The following is a 12,165-nucleotide window of genomic DNA, read 5'->3' as shown; positions in this document are numbered from 1 at the left end:
CGAGATTGTTCAGCACTGAACAGATAAGCATGTGATTACTAGTAACCCAAGAGCTTTCCTGTGTGCAGCTGCTCCTGCCTGAAAAACAGAGTCTTTGATGAAGGAGCACCCACCAGTGCCCTGTTGCCTGGGGTCTTCCCAAGGGACCAGACTGCCAAGAAAGAATGGGCCTTCAGGCCATACAGCTGAGGCTCATGCCTGTACTCCTAACTACTCAGGAGGCTGAGATCTGAGGATTGAGATTCAAAGCCAGCCCAGGCAGGAAAGTCTGTGAGACTCTTATCTCCAGTAAACCACTCAGAAAACCGCAAGTGGTGCTATGGCTTAAGCAGTAGAGCACTTGCTTTGAGCTGAAGAGCTAAGGGACAGTGCCCAGACTCAGAGTTCAAGCCCTGTGACTGAAGGGGGTGGGAGGAAGAATAGGCCTTCTCTTTGTCCCTCCTGAGATTCTGCATGGGGCAGCTTGGCCAGTTGAGAGACAGTAGGCATAGTGGAGGGCCATACGCAATCAAGTGCTGTCTTTTCTGCTCTCCAGCCAACTTTGAAGTGTGTCTCAAGTGTCAGAACCAGGCCTGGGAGAAGCTGGAGCTCCTGTTGGCCTTCCCTAGCCCTTTGGAGAAGCATTCTGGCTGAGGATGTTGGGAACAAGTGCAGGCCAACCAGCAGAAGGAGGAATCCAAAGCAAGTCGCCCCATCAGACCACAGGGTGGGCAGCTGGCTGCTCTCTGGGGGCAGAGGTAGTCACCCTGACCATACCAGGTCAGCAGATGCAAAGGAGCTTAGAGCAGCCTGTGGAGCCCAGACACCCAAGGCTTCAGCCCTGGGACGGGACAGGCCATAGACCAGAGGCTATTCCGTCCAAGGGACTTAGCTTCTTCCCACCCCCTCTCTCTGTTCTGGGAATTAAACTCAGGACCTTGAACACCACAATCCTCAGATCTCAGCCTCCTGAGTAGCTAGGATTACAGGTGACTGGCTGGTGGCATGTGAGTCACCAGCTTTATTCTTCAAGCTAATCTCAATCTGATACCACAGTGAGGCTGAATTTAAGAAAGAAAGGAATTGTTTTTGACCAAGCATGAAAGCACATTCTGGCTCATGTCTAGAGCTCCGCCTAGTTAGGAAGCAGAGATCTGAAGGATCACAGTTTGAGGCCAGCCCAGGCAAAAAGTTCAAGACCCCATCTTAAATCAATAGACAGATATGGTGCTTATATTTGTCATCCCAGCTATCTGTGAAGCCATGGCAGGAAAACTTAGGTCTGAGGTCAGCCTGGGCAAAATTATTGTCTGAAAAATGAGGCTGTATGCGTGTATGTGCATGTGTCTATGTCTGTGTCTGTCTGTATATCTGGAAGTAAAGCACCTAACAAGCATAAGACCCTGAGTTCAAACCCCAGTCCTGCCCAAAAATGGCAGGGGGTGGGGGAGGGAGCCAGGCACTATAGCTTACCCCTGTAATCCTAGGTACTCAGGAGGCTGAGATATGAGGATTGCAGTTTAAAGCTAACTGGAGCAGGAAAGTCTGTGTGACTCTTGTCTCTAATTAACCACCAAAAAGCCAGAAGTAGAGCTGTGGTTCTTCATGTGGTAGAGTACTAGCCTTGAGCAAAAAGAAGTTCAGGGATAGCACCCAAACTCTGAGTTATGCCACAGAACTGGCACAAAAATAAGGGGGAGGAGGGAAGAGAGGAGCCAGATGCTCCTGTTGGAGCTACTCAGGAGGTTGAGATCTGAGGATCACGATTTGAAACCAGCCTCGGAAGAAAAGATGGTAAGACTCATCTCCAATTAACTAGCACAAGCATCCAGAAGTGGAGGTGTGGCTCAAAGTGGTACAGCATTAGCTTTGAGAGAAAAAGCCAAGTGAGAACATGAGGATCTGAGTTCAAATCCCAGTACTGCAAAAAAAGCGGAGCAGAAGCAGGTGGTATTTTGTAGCTAAATATCTTCCTCTGCCTCTTGTTATAATAAGACTTTGAACTAGTCATTTTCATTTCTGGGTTAGTTTTCTCTACCATTCCAAGTTCCCTGCACTAGTTGTGAGAACTAGAATTCAGTTGAAGGAAGGAAGTGCCCAGACACTGATGTAATAGGGCTTGTATATCAATTGCTTGTTTCCTGAGAACAAGGAGGCAAGGGTCCTCAACTCTCTGAGCTTCTGAGGTGAGATTCCCGCATGTCAGTATTGAAGTTGTGTAGCTTTGGTGTTGCTGACATCTTAGGTTTGCCTACAGTCCCTCTCCAAGTCCCTGTGGCACTCTGTGGTTTCCACAGGACACCTGAACTGTCAGAGATGGAACCATCTTTTCTTTCTCAGGTTCGAGGCATGGGGAACCTTGACACAGGCTTTTAGCACCAACGCTTCTGTGAGCGCAAGGTTTGACAGCGAGGTCCTGTCTCTAAGGTGCTGAATGTGATCTGAGGGGCTCCCTGGCAATCCAGAGTAGAGTGATGCCAAGACTTCGCTCTTCCCCACGCACAGCTGCAGAACCTAGTGCAGGCAGCAGGGCATGAGGCAAAGACGACCCCCCACCCGCACATAGGCAGACCTAAATTCTCACCCACCATCGAGCTCACTTGTGTGCTCAATGCACAATAACACAGACGTGTTGGTTTGGGCCACTGTCATGGTGGTTTTAGGCTAGAGCTAGGGTTAAGGAGTTGTGGGGACAATAGAGAGTAAGGAGGCAGAAATATCAAATATCATTTGAAGGGAATGAAAGCGATGCCAACAGCTAATAGTTTGGCTCAGCATGGAGCCACAGGAAAGGGAGAAGTGGTGATTGACTTGGGTGGGACAAAGTCGTGCACAGGTGGGAGGGCCCACTGGGAAAGAGACGCCAGGAGGGACGTGGGGAGGGAGTTGTAGTCATGGTTACCTGCAGGGCTTTCCTTCCCTCTACTGACTGCTCCACTCTGCTTCTCTGCTCCGCAGGCCCCTCCACTCAGCGTCAGGTGCAGAATGGCCCCTCTCCTGAGGAGATGGACATGCAGAGAAGGTAACCCACAGCTGCCAGCCCGATACCTCCTCCATAGTGCTGGGGAGGACACACTCAAGGCAGGGGCAACAGGCCAGACCAGAAACGAGGGAGAGCTCTACTACAGGCAGCCTTTCCTGGATATGGAGTCCCAGAGGCCCGTGGAGGTCCCGGTGTTTTATAGTGAGCACCCTGACCTCCGGAATATAGCCCTTATGCTGAGACTGACAATGTGCATGTGCTGGTCAGTCACCATTTAATTTAACCTTCCCAAGTGCCAGAGGAGGTAGTTATGACCTAGAGGGCACAGCCTGCGGGAGACAGCTCCCTGGGCTGTGATCCTTCCCCTGCCGGGAAGGGAGCACTGTGCTATGTCCAGAGATCACACCAGAGGTCTGTAGCATCCTCCCCAAGGAAATACCCCCAGACCCAGTCTGCCATCTCTATGCCTGGTGATCTGCTTCGAACAGCCTGTGCCTCAGATCTAGAGCGCTTGTCGAGGGAAGTGAGGCCCAGCCCAGGCGGTGAGACACCCTACTCCAGGTGTGTAGGCAAGTGCCATTGCAGCGCTGAACAGCAGGGAGTTGGTGCCTGCCACCCATCAACTGGTGTGAGATTTAACACATTCTCTTCCTTGGCCTCTCCAAGATGCCTTCGGGTGAAGGATCCCTAAGCCTTCTGTCTCTGACATGCTGTGTCATTATCCTGGGCAAGCCATTGCTCTTACCCTGTTACCTCCTTTGAAGATGTTGTTAACCTTGCTCTGCCTGAGGTATTAGATGAGCATGTGCTTCTGTCAGTTCACAGGTGTTCACTGATCTGCCCTCAGAACTATAGCACTTTGCAACTTAGGAAGATCTTTGGGTGCTTTTGTATTATTTCAATCCTCACAGTAACCATTAGTGGTTGTTATTACTGTTAGCTTTTCCCAGATAAGCTAGCTGAGGCTCAGAATGGAAATGGCTCACCTCCTGACAATAGGAGGCCGAAGCATAATGTAGCCTGAGCACAAGAAGGCCAGCAGCTAAGTCTGACTTCAGTTTCAAGCCCCTGCCAGGTCCCAGGAAGCCTTTACCCAGAAGAAGGCATGGAGAGGCAAAAATGCAGAGACTTACTGCTGTTATATAGGTCCTTCCATTAAACTGCCCTATTTTGAACCCAAGGTGGGCTGCAAAGAACATGCGCCAGACCAGAGCGCCCCCTGGTGGTCATACTTTGAAGTACGGAAGCCCTCAGTGCCACAGTTCGTTTTCCAGGAGAGAGGTATAGCTCATAGTGCACAGTCATAACTTCAGAAGAGTTGGTTTTTGTTTTTGTTTTTGTTTTTTGCAGTTCTACAGATAGAACCAACACCCTATACATGCTAGACAAGCACTCTACCACTACACTGCATCCCCAGTCTAAGACCTGATTTTTCCAAGGTCTTCATTTTACTGTGGATTCCTGAGTGATCCTGTGGAGGAAGTTGGAATTCAGGCAGTTTGGATGTAGAAGCTGATGCAGATGCTGGTGGGAGCTCTTCACATACCCACATACTACTTGCAGGCCATGGTACTCATTTTATACCCAGGCCTCTGAGGCTTATAACAGGAAATGACTTGTCTCTGATCATGAAGCCATGAATCTCAGAGAAGTGACTAAAAAGCTCCTTTCCTAGATGAGATTCATGTATTTCTACTTCAGAAAACACTGACTGAGCACCTATTGCACACCAGAGACCCAGAACTCACTTCAGTCCAAGGCTTTAGGTCCATGGCCAACACACAGACACAGCCTGCTTTCAACAGTGCCGGCCTGGGAACACTCAACCCTGGGTTTCAGTAGCACACGGGTGGAGTGTGCAGCCCTGCTATCATTCCTAGGTGATACCAGAAGGCCTCTCCTTTCTACCATTCACCACTGCACTCAGAGGATATCCGTAGGGATCACTGTCCTTACTCATTCAGCATCTGAGAGCACCCAAGGCCATTAGAGTACTAGGATATTGGTCCCATTGAGATGCATGTGACATTGTACAGCAGAACCAAAGAGGTCTGTCCTGCAGTGGGTGTGCAGTAGAAATGATATGGTGTGTGGCCTTCTCCTGACAAGCAATAGTCCCTAAGAATTGTCTCACAGAGGTCAGCCAGGTACACTAAGAACAGACCTTCCTGGGGCCAGAAATGGCTAGGGATCTGTGGCCTAAAGGAAAAGCCTGATCAGTCTCAGTCCAATGAATGAAATCAAGTCAGTCAGAAGTTCTCCCCCGCTGTGCAGCCCTTTGCTAGTGTACCAGAACTCAGGAGATGGCTAGCCCTTCCCCATTTGGGCACTTGAGCCCGGCGTGTCCCCTCTTTTACGTGGAGGCAGCCACTCAGTGGGGAAGGACTGAGAAATCAACTCTGTACGTTGAGTTCACCAGTCCAGATGGCCCAGAGCGTGTTACGCTGGACACAGACAGATTAGGCCATCCTCTGTGCTTGCTTTTCAGACAAGTGATGGAGCAGCAGCAGCACCGCCAAGAGTCTCTGGAGAGAAGAACCTCAGCCACAGGTGAGAGCTCTTCTGAGCCGCACTCCCCACCCATTTCCAAGCAGCCCCTCGGTTGGGACCCAAGGCACAGTAGGCCCTCTGAGCTGATCACATCCAGTGACCATCTCTCAGGAATGGATCAGGGAGGAAGACGTAGGCACAGACGGGCTTCTGCTCAGCCATCTGGGCCTCCCATCACTCCTTCCCCAAGAGGACACACCTAATCTCCTGTGTGTCAGGCACCATGCAGAGGGCTGAGACACACCAGAGGCAGGGCAGGCATGAGTCCCTGCTCCCAGGGAGCCCACTATCCAGCCAAGAAGACATACATCCTAACACAAAAGGAAGGCTGTGGCCATGGTAAGTGCAGAGGGCTGGGTCAAAGACCACTGCCCAGGACAGTGGTCTCCAGGCTTCGACCTTGAATGCCTGAGGAGCTAAACACACCAGACAATGGCATTGGCCACTCATTGATAGGCATAGAAATTGCTTATTGCCAAGTGCTTTTACATCCCTGTCTTGTTTAATTTGTTCAGATGTAGTCTCTGAAGTAAGCAGGTGAACAGTGTGTAGTTTTACTGATATGAAAACAGCCTTGCTGGTCTCTGCCGCGCACTCCTGGTGCACTTCTAAGTCATGCCCCATCCAGGCCTTTCCGTTGCTCCTCAATACTGCTCTAGTGCAGCTGCTGCCTGCCCTGGATTCCCTTCTGCTTCCGCTGTGGCGAGGAGCTTCTCTTTTCTAAGCCTGGTTGCTCACCCTTGCTTCTCCTTCCTAGCCTGATGCCTGACTTCAAGGAGGGGAAGTTCTCTGAAGAGCTTTCAGCCGAGTGGAGCCCTGCTTCACAGGCATTGCAGCCTCTGAGCCTGCTCCTGGTGGCACTTGTCACTTGTCAGTTTGCCACAGCCCCCATTCTGTATCAGTCCGTATAACTTGCTGACTTTCCTCGCTCATCTTTGCTCACTATGAGCACAAAGCTGTGGCTGTTCCTCCAGTGCCTAGCGCACAGGCCGGGCAGCATGGAGGCTCCTGCCGTGTAAGGTGGAGGGTGGATACATAGAGCATAATGGGCTCAGCACGGACCCCTGCCCCCCAGCACATCTTGGGAAGTGACTTCTGTCGACTCTAGCATAGTACAGAGTACTTAGAAGTAACTCTCTCTCCCACTGGAGAAGCCTTGCTGGAGCAAGAATAAGTTCACTGAGCTCAAGGAATGTTAAGCACTTGTGTGACGCTGAGTTCTTCTGGGCCCCAGATGCTAAACAGACCAGAGCAGGGAATAATTGTATCAGCGCCAAGTTCATTCCATGGAGGCTTCCTGGAGAAAGCAGACCTTGACTGAACCTCATTGTTTGCAGTCCAAGATGCCCTCTGTCCCTGTTCCCAGGGACCAGAGGGAGACCAGCAGGCTGGGCAGCTGAAAACCCCTTCCCCAATTGTGTTTCAGGGCCCATTCTCCCACCGGGACATCCCTCATCTGCGGCCGGCGCCCCACTCTCCTGTAGTGGGCCTCCACCCCCACCCCCACCCCCAGTCCCACCTCCACCCACAGGGGCCACTCCCCCCCCACCGCCGCCCCTGCCAGCTGGAGGAGCCCAGGGGGCCAGCCACGACGAGGGTTCTGCATCAGGACTGGCTGCCGCCCTGGCCGGGGCCAAGCTGAGGAGGGTACAGCGGGTAAGAGACCGGGCTCCGTGAACAGACCACTCCCTGACTCACCTGCAGAATCTGTGCCAGGCCATCAGATGCCATCTTTGAGATGCCAGGCACCAGCCTGCCCCAGCTCTAGCTGACCTTCTACAACTTGCACTAAAAGGTCTGTGGGCAGGGCTTCGTAAACGCTAAGGAGCCTTAGTTACATTAAACTGTTCCTGTCCTCTCCTTTGCCTTCAGAACTGGAGTGCACGAATCTTCCTCTGTCGGTGAGGAAACCGAGGCACAGGGAGTTTAAATGACCTGTTCCGGTGATGCAGTTTATGAACTGCAATTTGGACTCAAGCTCCATGTCTTCCAAGTTCTTGGCTTTCCACTGCTCCTTATCACTCAGTTATCTCCTAGAAACCACCCCAGCCTCCCTCCCACCCCTCCAGGCCTTCCTTCCCCACGTGTGTGCTCTTTGCAGTGCCTCGATGTGGATCATAGGTCTAAAGTTCAGTCCCCTTCCACAGAACTGTGCCTTCCCCCTCTCCTCATGTTACAGCTGGTACTGGCAAGGGCGCTGGCTCAAGCCTGTAGCCCCAAGAATGTTGCCTGTGTCCTGGGTTGGGGAAGTCAACTAGATACCTCACCCTGAGGTGGCATTATTGCTGTGAGAGTCATTGGTACACATCTTGTTTCTCCTGGCGAGGGGCTGCTATGTCTCCTGCCACCACACCAGCGTCTGAGACATGCTTCCTTTATCCTCAGCCAGAAGATGCATCTGGAGGCTCCAGTCCTAGCGGGACCTCAAAGTCTGATGCCAACAGGGCAAGCAGCGGGGGCGGCGGCGGAGGCCTCATGGAGGAGATGAACAAACTGCTGGCCAAGAGGTGGGTCCTGTGTCTGCAGTCTGAGGAGTGCAGGCGGCTTCACCCGCCGCGGGCAGCTGCTCTCCCTCGGCGTCCTGTGCAGTGACCCTGTGTCACCAGGTTCAGCCAAGCAAGCCAAATAGTATCTTCAGTTTTTCCCACTCAAGGAGTTCATCTGAGACCCAAAGCTAGACTTCTAAACTCTAAACTTCTCTTCCTTTTAGTGTTCCAAGATTTCATGGAGCCTTTGCTGCGTGCCAGGCCTGTCCTGAGTAGGGCTAGGTCTGGAGATCATTCCAGAGATACACTGGGGGGGGGGGGGGGGGGGGGGTAGGTGGCAGAAGGAAAGGCCTGCATTTAGGATCCCCCATGCAGATGTGTCACCCAGCTTTCTGCGGCTGGTGGACGAAGGTGCTCACCTCCTCCTGCTCACTGTGGAGGGTGCCAGGGAGGAGTAGTAAAGTGGCAAGAGCCCAGGCGCCACTCTGAGGACATGAGGCGTGAACACTTTGCTTTGTGTTGTGGTTGGCTCTGAGCCTGCTGGGTCATCCACTCTTCCAGCCACCCCAGGTGTGGCTCCAGCCTGCCCATGCCCATCAGCCTGATACTATGGCTCTTTTGTTTCCATGGAGGAAACCTGAGCAGGTGGCGAGACAGTGCAGCTCTTCGAGGGGATGCAAAGCTTGTGTTATGCTCTACGTGTGGCCGACACCAGGAATGTGCTAACCCAGAGCGACGAAGGCTGTTGGCGAGCCAGGCACCAGAGGGACAGGAGCAGGCCTTCTCCAGATCACGCACTGTTGTCTGAATAAGCACGTGGCAGATGCGATGACGGGGGCCTGTGTCCTCGGCCCCTGCTGCCTTCTCAGTCCCTGGCATTTCCGGCCACCTCCCAGGCTGGCCAGTTTGAGTGACATCTCTGTGCCTTGAGTTCCATCTGGTGAAACACGGGAGGGTCTGTGGGGCTGAAGTGAGGAGACGGAGGCCTACGGGCACAGATAGCTCGGCTGGGGCTTTGTGCAGGGCAGCCTGGGCCCCTGCTGGCAGTAAGGCAATCCCCAGCACCCACCCCTCCCAAAACCCCCGCTGGGTCTGGACAGACAGAAATTGCCAAGACATCAATAACCTTCACAAGGCAGTGCATTGAGTCCTGTGAGCGGTTACTGTGGCTGTACCCACGTGGGGCTACTTCCATTACTCCTGGAAGAATGCAAGCTAAGGCCGAGGGAGAGTCCTTCAGGCAGAACAGCAGAGGCGGAGAGCCGTGCTCAGGCCCCTGGGAAGGCAGAGAAGCCACTGTCCTGAGGACGGGACAGGGAAGAGGCGGACCCGAGCTAAAGCTGCAAGGGCCTCATAGAAGGGTAGGAGGGTGGGGACTGTGATTCAAGTGGCACAGTACCTGTCTAGCGAGTATAAGGCCTTGAGTTCCAACTCCAGTACTACCAAAACATACACACTGTGAACTCCTTCCCTGAGGGACTGGGTGGGTCCCACACAGAGGCAGACAGGAGCTGATTTATGTCTTTTTTCCTCCCTGTGTTTAGGAGAAAAGCAGCCTCCCAGACAGATAAGCCTGCTGACAGAAAGGAAGATGAGAGCCAAACGGTAGGCACTTCCTCACTGCCCACTCCTGGGGCTGCTCCCAGAGTAAGCAAAGCTGCCAGCTAGGCCTTCGGGGTACTGGCGTGTATCTTGTTTGGACACGCATGGTGGCATTTCACTGCTTTGTAGGAGGGGCACACACACACACACACACACATACACACACACACACACACACACAGCATTCTGTATACCAGACGGTGCCCCATCCTTGGAGCTGCAGCCCTGAGGACATGGAGGCCAGGTAGAAAGGCCAAAACCAGCCAGAAGTTCTGAGAGCAGCCCAGAACCCTCAGGAACAAAGGAGTCTACCTCCCCTGTGTCCCAGGGTGCTCAGACACACTGTGTCTCAGCAAGGGATTTGGGGGTCAGAGTACCTGCTATAGAAGAATTATAGTGGCAGCTGGAGTGGGTTTATTTCCCTATTATTTCTGACCCTAAAGACTCCTCGTGAGTCCACTGAGCCCAACAGGAGCTGATGGTGAGTTGTGGTGGAGTATTCTGGAACCCCAGGCTCTTGTCATTGGTGGGCATCTTGGAGGCTAGCATGCTAGCACAGCGCCCACATCCACTTGCATTCAGGGCAGTCAGTTTTCTTTGCTCTGGGTTAACTTTGTAGTAAGCACTAGTCTCAGCTTCAAACGCACCTCAGTGGCAGAATGAGAGAGAACACAGCCGCCAGGGACGAGTATATACTTCCTGCCTCATCCTCTCCATCCAGCCACGCGCTCCCCACATTGTGCCGCATGCAGCTGTGCTGGGCCTGACCACTGCGCTTCCCCCTGCCTCTGCCAACCAGCTTCGCTCGGCCTGCATTTCTACAGGAACCCTGATCCCAGACACAGCCTCCCCGATCCCAAAGCTGGGGAGAGCCCTTCATGCGGCCTGGCTCTTCTCCCAGGGTGCTTCTGAGCCCTGCACATGGGCAAGATGCCAGGCAGACTCCATCTCCTGCCAGACCACAGGCCAGGGAGCCACGTTGGACCTCCTCACTGGGCCACCATGCCTGGCACCCACTATGAAGTTTGGCCCTCAATAACTTGCCACCTGTTTATGGAAGGCCAACATCCCCTGAGGCAGGGCTGCGGGTAGTAGCAGACAGCCACATTCCCTCAGACATTGCCTCCCTTAGATTGGTGCTGGCTTCTCATACGTCGCTGCTGGTGCATTGTGGCCCCAGCTTCTCAAGCCACAACCAAGGGATTCTGAAGCCTTCAACCCTAAGATGGAGCTCTTTCCCTCACATTCCATCGTTTCCTTCTCTTTTTTCTTTTGCCCACCCCCTCCCCCATCTTATTTGTTTTGTTCAGGTGTTTGTTGTTAAAGCAGTGTCTGGTATGCAGCGAGGGTTGCCCTTCTCAAGACTGATCCTTATGCATCAGCCTCTCTAGTAGCTGGCATTATAGGCATACTGCCACCACAGCCAGCTGCCTGCATCCCTGTAATCCTTCTTGCCTCTAAAATGCAAGGTTTCCTGCAGAAGCTCCACGCAAGGTTAAAGTAGAAAGACACATAGGTGGCCAGCTTATTTTTTTTTCACTTTAAGTATTTTCCAAATTCTCTTCAGTGGATTATAGTTAATGGAGAAAAAAAGTATTATATAAAAGAAGATAGGAGCCCTGAAATTAGAGTCATGTGACAGACAGGTACTCTGCCACTTGCTGGCTGATGGCCAATTACATAACCACTCCAAGGACCAATTCTACCCCAATGAAAATGCTAGCCCAGGGGGTAGGAAGGTGGCTTAGTGGTAGATTGCTTGCCTAGCACACATGAAACTGTGGGCTCGATTCCTTAGTGAACAGAAAAAGCTGGAAGTGGTGCCATGGCTCAAGTGGTAGAGTGGTAGCCTGGAGCAAAAGAGTCTCAGGAACAGTGCCCAGGCCCTAAGTTCAAGCCCCAGGACTGGAAAGAAAAAAAGAAAGAAAAAAAAAGGCCAGCCCAGGGCTCCCCAGGTTCCCAGGTTGCGTGGCTAATCGGAGGATGTGCAAAGCCTCTTCCCCTGTAAGGAGTCTGGGCTTAGGGCTGAGGCCGCAAGGAAGCTCTGCTGTCCTCCGGCAGCCTCTGCCTGTGGAAGCGCTCTCCACAGCGCAGTGAACTCAGCCAGATTTGGGGGTTTTGTTCTTTGATGATGAGTATTCTCTTACTAGTTATGAAAGTGAGACGTATTTGTTGAGGTTTGGGGAATAGGTTTGTAAGTGACTCTGGAACAAAGGATTCCTGCTCCAACCCCAAGCAGCCTTCCTGAGCAGACTAATACAAGAACCCTTTTTCCTGTTTTAGGAAGAGCCTAACACCTCCCCATCCCCGGGGACCCGAGCCTCTAGCCAGCCACCCAACTCCTCAGGTAAGAAGTGCGTGGCCCATTGAGACCTGAGGTCAGAGAAGCAGGACAGAGGGACTCTTAGGGGAAGTTCATCAGATCCAAGTAGCTCACTTTACACACGTGACTAAGAGGGCTAGGCCTCAGAAGCCCAGCTCCAGAAAGTGCCTGTGCCTCTCCCAGGAGCCCAAACTGCCAGCCAAGAGCTGAGCAGAAGCCCAAGAAATGTCCAAACAACTGGC

At 52.7% G+C, this 12,165-nt stretch overlaps 1 protein-coding gene across 2 annotated transcripts in view; it reads left to right on the top strand.

Annotated features, from left to right (window-relative positions):
• The window catches only part of Evl (Enah/Vasp-like), a 58,796-nt gene that overhangs the window by 40,452 nt on the left and 6,179 nt on the right, over positions 1-12,165 (top strand). For both annotated transcript variants that reach the window (XM_042692642.1, XM_042692640.1), the window contains exons 4-9: positions 2,938-3,001; positions 5,451-5,512; positions 6,939-7,168; positions 7,898-8,019; positions 9,543-9,603; positions 11,884-11,947. In XM_042692642.1, coding sequence (XP_042548576.1) covers positions 2,938-3,001; positions 5,451-5,512; positions 6,939-7,168; positions 7,898-8,019; positions 9,543-9,603; positions 11,884-11,947 — 603 coding nt within the window. The remainder of the gene's footprint in view (positions 1-2,937; positions 3,002-5,450; positions 5,513-6,938; positions 7,169-7,897; positions 8,020-9,542; positions 9,604-11,883; positions 11,948-12,165) is intronic.

Source organism: Dipodomys spectabilis, unplaced genomic scaffold, assembly GCF_019054845.1.
Source record: "Dipodomys spectabilis isolate Male_0828 unplaced genomic scaffold, ASM1905484v1 ptg000157l, whole genome shotgun sequence".
Taxonomy (NCBI): domain Eukaryota; kingdom Metazoa; phylum Chordata; class Mammalia; order Rodentia; family Heteromyidae; genus Dipodomys; species Dipodomys spectabilis.
This window is presented reverse-complemented; position numbering and strand designations above follow the sequence as displayed.